Consider the following 9956-nt stretch of genomic DNA (forward strand, 5'->3'; position numbering starts at 1 on the left):
GATTAGACAGATTATTGGACTGTACTGGAACGGCAATTCCAGCAGATGAAATCCTGCTGCTGTTACTCAGGACAAACCCCTAATAAGTCAATTGTATTTTTCTTCTTTGTCCCTGGTTTAAAGGCAAGTGCATAGGGTGAAAATAGATGAAAATAATGGGCCACTACTAGTACAGAGCCCATTCGCTTTGAAAAAGTCACCATTCAGAGAGATAACATTGTGAGGTAGGGACATCCTCAGGGAGAGTTCAGAGCTTTTAAAGGTTTGCAGTAAGAAGTTCAGTCATCAAAGGGCCATTGAAAATTTCACAAGAGAAGGAATAGAGACATGACAAAAATAATCACTGATGACACTTTTATTGATTTGATAAGGCAAGACCTTTTCAAAATAAATCATAAAAGCGGCAACAAAAAAAACCAAAAAACAAGAAGGTAAGTTATGAGTAATCAAGCTTCATATTTACAGTCATTCAAAACCAAGAAGGTAAAACCATACTTCAGACAGAATTGACAGGAGTGTGCAAACCACAAAGATTCATTTTTTAGATCATACTATTAGAATTTCTATTATATTATCTTCTTGAACACCAAAAGAAATCTGTCCATTTCTGACTGCCCAAGTCACTTGATTTCAATCCTCAGACCCCTTCCACGGAATGCCATTTTAGTGATACAAAAGAAAGGTACTTTTACTTCTTTGTAAACAACAAAAGAGCACAAGGTGGTCCTCCTGGTCATTATTAAGGTGGCACAATAGAATTAACCCTAATGCTTTGTTTTTGGCTATTAAATTTAAAAATATTGGGTACTGGGGGAAAAACCATACTAATTTAGGACAATCTCATTCTGTTGGATTCTGGATGACGATCAGGAAATAGTCTTTATCTGCAAGGGAAAAAAAGGAAGTTATTCCGCCATTGCTAATGCTCATTCACAGATTAAGAAAAGTTGTTTTCTTGTTTTGTTTTTTACCTTGCACGTTTATCAGACATTGGCTAGTGACAGTAAATGTCACCTACTTAAATGTTCATCAGCTCCACTTCAATTTTAAAGTAGTGTGAGAAAATAAAAATACCTGACAGCAAGTGTTCCTTAGTGAGCGAGGTGGGCTTGACAGGTATTTCCCATGGATAAATCAGGTCAGTCTCTCTAATCTTACTGTGGGGGAATAGTTCCAGCCTCTCTAGAGAACGGGATGTACCAAGCTGATGTAATTTAATGCACATTCCTACATTCTGGAACAACACTCACTACCCCTCTGCATCTTCCACGTGGGGATTCTGGACCACTAGATCCACATAAGCATAAATCTCTCAGCCATTCCCCCAGTGCAGCCATAACCAACGCCTCTGTGCCAGCACAAATAGGTTGTTATACAAAGAGGACCCCTTGCCCTGTGCAGTCACTCATCGTGAACAGCTCCCTACTCATCACAGCTCCACCACAGGTCTTAAGTGATGTGGAGGGGCATATATGAGCCCTCTACACCTGGGTGAACTGCACTCATATTGCACCAGTTCCCTCTGTGACACTATCTGGTGATTTAATGAAACATTCTGGCCTCCTCGGCATGAGGCATTTTCTCTCGACATGTCCCACCAATGCTACATCATTGCAAGTTCCAGTGTTTCTAGGCTACTGGTGTTTTAACCACTACATTGTCTAGACACGCTCTGACCAGTGGCGAAAAATTAACAGAGTCTAGTGCAGACACAGACTCAAATTGAGAGATTCTAGGACCAGCAAGTACTGTAACAATATGCGTGCTCCTCCAATTCTGAGAAAGAAGCCAGCCTCCCACTCTGGTTCGTTTCAGCAGTTATGCTAGCAGGGCTGGCCTGAAGCAGCTCATAAAATGTGTTCCGCTAATTTCAGAGACTCTTCTGATCTTATCTTGAAGAAGGCAAAACACAAGAGAACCTTCTTTCAAATGTACAGCTTGACTGGCAGTGAGATGGGAAAACTGATTCCTTCCCACACCCAACCATGAAGAGGGAGGCTCAGTTTAATAGAAACAGACCCATCTCTGAACCGAGTATACCACCAGAAATTCTTTGGCTACAGCATACTAAATTAGACAGTCACAGAATCATAGAATATCAGGGTTGGAAAGGACCTCAGGAGGTCATCTAGTCCAACCCCCTGCTCAAAGCAGGGCCACTCCCCAATTTTTGCCCCAGATCCCTAAATGGCCCCCTCAAGGATTGAACTCACAACTCTGGGTTTAGCAAGCCAATGCTCAAACCACTGAGTTATCCCTCCCCCAGTCACTGGTAGGATTCACTTCTTCAGGCTGTATAGATTTTGTGCCATGGAAAGCTTGACAGGGAAGGATGAGACACATGCCGCGAGAAAGGAATTTCAACAGGAGGCTTTGAAGCCTGATGCTGAGGGGCTTTTACCTGGAGCAATCATGATCTCGTTTTTCTTGGAGCGGATTCGCAGGAATGTCAGGTCGTTCTGGGGATCAATGTCTCGCACAGTGCTCCTTGCCTTCATGATGAAGCTGTGCATTAGGCCTGCGTATTGCACTGTTGTGGAGTTGTCCACCGTGCTTTTGATAGGAATACCTGCAAAGACAGAAGGTAAGTGTGGTGAGATAGTTAATGATGGTAACCTCTGAGACTAACTTAATTCCTGGCTACCCACTAGACACATCTGTACAGTCCCTTTAAACCTCAGTAGATTTTATGCTTAAAATTTAGCATATTTAAAAAAAATTTTTTTGAAACAAAGTGTGACTAGAAACCCTTCTGTGAGTGGTGCAGAAACATGTGGGGGGGGGGAGGGGAGGGGCTGGCTGCTTCTGCAGACCTCCAGCCTTCCTTCCAAAGAGCAGCCGGAAACAAGGAGAAACTTCCACTAGGAGACACTAATACATACAAAAAAGAGAAGATATAAGAAAAGCCCTCAAGGAACATAGATGGTAGCAAAGCAGAGTTGCTCGCCACCACTGGGACCAGAGCCCCTCCATAGGTTTGTGTAACATTGAGAGTTTTTCATTGTTTTTCTTGGGGGGGCGGGGGGGGCAAGGGGGGAGGGAGTGCTTTATAGCCAGGCGCCATATGAGCTGGTCCACTGGAGGCTGCTGACGGGATGCACTGACTCAGTGCATCACCTTGGTTAGGACCGATCCGTAAGGATGGGGAGATAGCAGTTGCTCTCCTGCTCCACAACCTCCTCCTGAGGGGGCTTCCCAGTACCAGTGCCCTGGCAGAAGCCAAAAAGCCAAACTCAGTCCACATTTGTCGTATGTTGTAGTATGGGACTGATGCAGTAGCAAATTGCTAACATTTGATCTATCTGTTTTTCTAGTACACTGAAGATGTATACCCCACAAGCACAACCCAATCATTTGACCTTCCTCCCAGTCCTCAGATACCAGCACTACCAAGGAAGGGAAAGCCAAGTGCTGATTTGTAAATGAGGTCACCAATTATCAGATCCTCAATAGAGCCTCCACGTATTTACCAAATGTCTTTTTTCTAAGACACTTATCAGTTAAATTAAAATTAAGTGTTAGAAGATTTACTGTACATTACGTATGATCAGAAAAACCTTTTCATCGTATTGGCAAAATGAGCTTGCCTTGTTCTACATTCTATACACTGATATTTTTCCTCTTGGCTGTAAAGTTATTCTTAAAATGCATGGGGGCAAATTTTGCTCTCAGATACATCCGCTCAATGCCACTGACTTCAATAGGGTTGCAGAGAGACAGCTTGACTTAACCTGCCTCTCTAAGGGAAGAAAACATATCTAGAGAGACATTTAATCTCTTTGTAAATAGCAAATACATTGATCTTTAAAGTGCCCTGTTCTAAAAAAGTAACATCCTTAGGAAATATAGCCAGAGTGGCACAATACCTTCCGAATTAACAACAATGATTCCTTGGACGCCCTTTTGGCTCTGAATTCGCTTCAGTGTTTCTTCCACCTCAGCCTGAAAAAAACAAACAAACAAAAGATTAGGCAACATGATGTCTTGAAGGTGCAATCTGCCTTCAAATAATGCTTTGTAATAATATATCTGGAAATACAACTGAGCCAAGATGATTCCAATAGATATTACTCATTTTCTCAGAGCAAAGCACAGCTATCTTTGGCACCATCATATTACCAAGGCCTTTTTAGTTGTTTTCAAGCCCCTTGTTGTCCATCAGTCATTTGCCATAACAAGCCTTTGGAAGCCTGAAACCTGTTCCCTAATACATCCCTCACCCTTTCTCCCCACCCCTCACTGCAACACTGGTTTCTCATTACAGGTTCGCTCATGGGCACAAGGCCACACACACACACTATTTTGTTACCGTGGGATTGCTCATTAGGGCTGCTAGCACTTATTATTATTATTTTACAGTTATACAAAGGACAGGGCTGCAGCACTTGTTTTGAAAAAATACATGGAATTTACAAACAAGAAAGAAAAAACATCGAGTTTTGGGTTAAAGAGTCCCCTTCCTTTATCAAAAATACGCTAAAGGCAATAAACAAAGCAAACGAGGGGAAAGAGTCTGGTTTACAACCATTAGCCTATAATAACGATTATGATGGATGGGCTATTGGTATCTATTGCTAACAGTTTATTCTACTACTTTAAAAAGTCAATATACAAAGAAATCTGCAAAGGTATTATTATCTGTTTGTTGTCTCTGTAAAATTAGTGTCAACTCTGAAAGATTTTGAAAGTTTTCTTAGCAATGCTCGCTCTTACATCAATCACAACTCACTGGGGATCTCGCTAATGGAGCCTAATGATCTGAGTGGCCGAGGTGTGATTCTGCATGGTGCTGAGCGCTCCTTGAGAGGTGCTGGGCACTGTGAACTCCCATTAAAGAGAATGGGGGGCTGGGGCACTCAGCACCTTGACTGACCGAGCTCCATAATGCAATGTCAGGCAAAACAGACTTCTACAAACAAAGAAACATGCTTGTCTTCACAGGAACAAGGAAACAACTGCACAGGAGACTAGGCAACTATGTCTAAAACAATACTAACTGCTGGCAACTATGGGAACCATACAACATTGGATTTGTTTTGTGTCTGCAAACTACAGTTTGTCTTATCCAGCACGGAAAATCAAGAGCTATTTTAAAATGATTATCAGGCATGGAAAATCACAGTGCAAATTTCAAAATGAAGGAAACGGAATGGTAACTAAAAGGAGATTGTAACAAATGAGTTGTATGCTGGAGAAGTGGAAAAATAAACAGCTGGTGACTGCTATTAAATCTGAAAGTGCTATTTTTAAAAGTGCTATTATTCCTGTTTAAAGCTTCAACCCTACTACCTGTTCCAGGCATCCGGGCCCCACTGACTTCCAAAGAGTGTTGCCTGAGCATAAGGATCCATCCGAGCAGATCATCATCTAATTTTGCATTTCTTCTCACATAGCAAGCGAGACTAGTCACTCTCTCTTTCGTTTTTAGCTCACACCCAGACTGACAGTTTAAAAGGATCAAAGGGAGTGTGGTGCTCAAACACCAATTCAATAGGATTTGGGTGCCTAACTCCCTTGGGCTCAACTGAAAATCCCAGCTGTAGACTATTTCATTTTGAGGTTCTCATCTGCAATTCAGGGAAACATCTGTTTGTTAAGAAAATATTTCAGCTGTATTTTTTGTAAACAGAAACAGTTTATGGTGATCTTTGTAAAAGTTTGTTTTCAGTGTCTCCTTTAATAGAATTGCAATAAAAAACAACAACAATAACCCTTCCCTCCCAATCCCTAAGATTTCCTCAGGGAAGCACCTCGTAGACCAACATCCCTGTTGACTTGGTACATCCCAGTGCCCACACTTCTTTGAAAAAAGACACCCAAGCCATACAGTCAATGGCGTTAATTAAAATGAGATTTTTTTTTTCACTCACCCAAAGCCATGCAGTTAAGGGATAGTGCATTGGACTGGGAGTTAGGAGTCTGGGTTCTATCCCTGGCTGTGTCGCTGACTCCCTGTGTGGTCTTGGAAAATTCACAGAACCTCTTCATTTCCCCATGTGTAAAACAGGGATTTCACTTGTCTTCCTTTGTAAGGTGCTCAATCACAAATTATTGGCTTGATAGCATTCAATTATGTATCATGGAAGAATAATTCCTTCCCTTGTAAGAGTTACTGTGTAGAATTTTATGGTCTGTGTTATGCAGGAGGTCAAACTCAATAATCATCGTGGTCCTTTCAGGCCTTGAAATCTAGGACTCTGAGGATATGTCTACACTGCAATAAAACACCTGTGGCTGGTCCTTTTCAGCAGACTAAGGCTCACTGGGCTGTGGGGCTACAAAACTGCAGGGTAGATGTTTAGGCTTGGGCTGGTACCTGGGCTCTGGAAGCCCACAAGAGGGTATAAAAATTTTATTAAGATGATGTTTAAAAAAAAAAGTGAATGGTACAGAGTTTAAGCGTAGAAATTTCTGGTTATCAGGGAATAGTGTACAGATTATCAAGGAGTGCAATCTACACTGCCGTGTAAGCCCAGGGTTCAAACTCAGGCTCAAGCCTAACTCCCCTTCTGTCTACATACAAATCGTGCTAACCCAGGCTCAGACACAGGCTACCAGGAGCCCATGGGGGTGGAGGGTCCGAGCCTGAGTAAAGCTGAGACCCAGGGTTCAAACCCTATTGCTTTGAAGGGTAGATGCAGCCCCACTGGACTTGTGCTCTGAGAGTTTGCCAAGAGTATCCCACAATCCCATGGGCCAACTTTTTTGGTCCTTTGGGGAGTCAAGTTTGGAGGACAATCAAGTTTTCTCACACTGCACCATGAACAAAGGCGTAGAGCTGCCACATTTTGGGAGGGCACTAAAAAGTCTGGATATGGGTGGCCGGACTCGGGCCGGCATCATGCAGTGTAGACACTGGAGCCCCTTGTCTGTGTTATGCAGGACCCAGGGTTCAACAATTCCTAACCTGGGGGTTACAAATAAATGCAAATATTCAAGCCCTAGATTCATAGGTGCCAGCTACCTCCGGGCCGGGAGGGTGCTCAACCCACCGCTCTGCTCCACCCAAGACCCCACTCCCATCCGACCCCTTCCCCCAAGCCCCCATCCTGCCTTTTCCTGCTCCCGCCCCATCCCTTCCCACAAGCCCCCATCCTGCCTTTCCCTGTTCCTGCCCCAGGCCCTGACCCCGCCCCATCCCTTCCCCCAAACCCCCATCCTGCCTTTTCCTGCTCCCGCCCCATCCCTTGCCCCCAACCCCGCCTCTTCCCCCCCCATTCCCTGAGCATGCCCGGTCCCCACTCCTCCCGCTCCCTCCCAGAGCCTCCTGCATGCCCTGAAGCAGCTGATCTGGGCGGGCAGGAGGCACTGGCAGTGCGAGGGGGGAGCTGGCTGCCGGTGGGTGCTCAGCACCCACTAATTTTTTTCCATGGGTGCTCCAGGGCTGGGGCACCCACGGAGTCGGCCCTATGCCTAGATTAACAAACCCAGGAGCTGCTCACTCCGGTTCTACTAACCCTGGGCTTACGCCGCTGCCCAGACGTACCCTGAATTCCACTTCGGAGGGCTCTATAGATGGGGGCAGCAGGAAAATGAATCGCTCCGAATTAACTAAAGCTGTGAATCTGCAGTGGATTCGCTAAACCCCATTCAACCCCTGTATGGCTGCTGTTATCGAGAATTACAGCGGCCTTGATCCAGTTTGTCTTCATTCACTTTGGAAGTGACTCAGACTAACCCAATTTAAGGCCCCTTTTGTTGGGAATGAGGGCGCTTACGCAGGGGTTGAATGCGGTTTAACTGATCCCCATAACTAATGGCGTGGTGCTGTCACTCCGGACTGATCTGAGGTGACCTCCCTGACTGAGCCCCCCAGGGAGCCCCCACTTCCCTCCCGTGAGCCTCAGGCCCCCAACTCCCCTCATGTGGCTCCAGGTTCCCCCCACAACCCCCGGCCCCGCCCATAACTCCGCACCCGGGTCCCCCGACCCGGGGCTCCTTAGGCTGACACGGGGTCTCGAACCGACGCCCTGGGCTGCGGCCCGGCCCCTCTGCCCCAGCCCCGCCCCTGCCGCAGGTGAGACGGCGGCCGCGGGGCAGGGGTGCGGCCCCGCCCTCCACTCACCATGTTGGGGGATCTTCGCCTGAAGCAGCAACCGGTCCCCAGCGGCACGCAGACGCGTCACAGCACCAGCACGCATGCGCGGCCCCGAGCCGGGGATGGGCAGCTCCATCGGCCAATGGGCTGGGGCAGCGAGCGGGGGGTTTGACTCTAGCCAAGGGAGCGGGTGTCGTCATTTCCACCGCTGCTGGTTGCCCCGGAAGTGTTCGGGGGGAATGCCTCGGTTTTCACGGGTGGGGTTGCCTAGGGGTTTCTTCGCTATCTGGGTCTTGGGGCGCTGGCTGCGGGGGCACAGGGCTCTGGGGGCGCTGGCTGGGGAGGGGTACCTGGGTTGGAGGGGCTGTCTGGGGGGGGGGGACACAGGGCTCTGGGGACGTGGCCTGGGGAGGGGTACCTGGGTCGGGGGGGGCTACATGGGAGGGCACAGGGACCTGGGGGTGCTGGCTGGGGAGCGGTACCTGGGTCGGGGGGGACTGGCTGGGGGGACACAGGGGTCTGGGGGCACTGGCTGGGGAGAAGTACCTGGGTCGGGGGGGCTGGCTGGGGGGGCACAGGGGTCTGGGGACGTGGCCTGGGGAGGGGTACCTGGGTCGGGGGGGCTGCATGGGGGGCACAGGGGCCTGGGGGGGCTCGCTGGGGAGCGGTACCTGGGTCGGGGCGGGACTGGCTGGGGCGACACAGGGGTCTGGGGGCACTGGCTGGGGAGGGGTACCTGGGTCGGGGGGGCTGCATGGGGGGGCACAGGGGTCTGGGGACGTGGCCTGGGGAGGGGTACCTGGGTCAGGGGGGCTGGCTGGCGGGGTACAGAGGTCTGGGAACGTGGCCTGGGGGCCTACAGGGGTCTGGTGGGGGCTGTTTTGTAGGGTCCCTCCCTCGCCCTTGTAGACATTTCTGGGCCAACTGGAGTCTTGGGATCATCTAGTCTGAGGTTCTGCCTTGCCCAGTTCAGAGTGCCAAGCTGGAGCCCTGCCTGAAGTCCTACCGGCCGGGTGAGACCAAGTGGCGTGGCTAAGAAGACACCCTTTTCCAAAAGACATCACAGCCCTGGTGAGACATTCCGGTGGCTGATTGTTCAGTTGTGCCTCTTTGACAGTCAAGACATGTGGTCCCCCAAAACACACACTCTCACCTTTTGTTGGGGGTGGTTTAATTATGTCCATGGGAGAGGTCTCTCCCATCGGCATAGAGCAGCTACACTGGAGATCTTACAGTGGTGCAGCTGTATCAGTACAGTGGTGCTGCTGGAAGGTCTCTAGTATAGCCATAGCCTTAGTCTCTTTGTGCCTTAATTCCCATTCTGTACAATGGGGATAGTAGCACTTGTATTAAGAAAAGGAGGACTTGTGGCACCTTAGAGACTAACAAATTTATTTGAGCATAAGCTTTTGTGAGCTACAGCTCACTTCATCTGATGCATTCAGTGGAAAATTCAATAAGGTGCCACAAGTACTCCTTTTCTTTTTGCGAATACAGACTAACACGGCTGCTACTCTGAAACCAGCACTTGTATTGTGAGGATAAATACATTCAAGATTGAGAATGGGGCATGGATGTACCTAAAATAGATAGATAGCTGGGTTTCCAGGCTCAAGGAATGACCATGCTGTTAGCCTCAGGGAAGAAAATTCACGCTGGGGACAGGGACTGAGAAGGCAATGTAGAGGCCATATAGCAGAATTCAGCTCTGGAGTACAAGTCCACTGACTAGGAAAATGCCTTATTCACCTTGGCTGAGTTTAGTTTATTAAGACTTGCTCTGTTTCATGTTCTGACCGCATTCCATCTCTGTCATTGATTGGATGAGTTCATTATTTCTGTAAATGAGTGTTTTATTCACCATGTTCTTCATAGAATCCTGAATACTGGTGCAAATAACTACGAGGGAGAACAACCA

At 47.7% G+C, this 9956-nt stretch overlaps 1 protein-coding gene across 2 annotated transcripts; it reads right to left on the reverse strand.

Annotated features, from left to right (window-relative positions):
* Nucleotides 1–340: 340 nt before the first annotated feature.
* Nucleotides 341–8228, reverse strand: DYNLRB1 (dynein light chain roadblock-type 1). 2 transcript variants are annotated; one of them, XM_037915977.2, is made up of 4 exons: nucleotides 8066–8228; nucleotides 3867–3942; nucleotides 2402–2569; nucleotides 341–884 (listed from the first exon to the last, which is right to left on the reverse strand). In XM_037915977.2, exons 1-4 carry the CDS (start codon nucleotides 8066–8068, stop codon nucleotides 841–843), a joined length of 291 nt encoding a protein of 96 aa, XP_037771905.1. In that variant the 5' UTR covers nucleotides 8069–8228; the 3' UTR covers nucleotides 341–840. The 2 variants fall into 2 exon arrangements, with proteins under 2 accessions (XP_037771905.1, XP_037771904.1); XM_037915976.2 differs by lacking the exon at nucleotides 8066–8228 and adding an exon at nucleotides 5871–6858.
* Nucleotides 8229–9956: the final 1728 nt, after the last annotated feature.

This window comes from Chelonia mydas, chromosome 13, assembly GCF_015237465.2.
Source record: "Chelonia mydas isolate rCheMyd1 chromosome 13, rCheMyd1.pri.v2, whole genome shotgun sequence".
NCBI classification, from domain to species: domain Eukaryota; kingdom Metazoa; phylum Chordata; order Testudines; family Cheloniidae; genus Chelonia; species Chelonia mydas.

What these genes read in the sequence shown, in the direction of transcription:
- DYNLRB1 (XM_037915976.2), bottom strand. Translation starts at nt 5,900, where the DNA reads ATGCACTATCCCTTAACTGCATGGCTTTGG. An exon ending in CCTTAACTGCATGGCTTTGG is followed by an intron (nt 3,943 to 5,870) that starts GTGAGTGAAAAA and finishes TGTTTTTTTCAG; the next exon opens with GCTGAGGTGGAAGAAACACT. An exon ending in CATTGTTGTTAATTCGGAAG is followed by an intron (nt 2,570 to 3,866) that starts GTATTGTGCCAC and finishes CTGTCTTTGCAG; the next exon opens with GTATTCCTATCAAAAGCACG.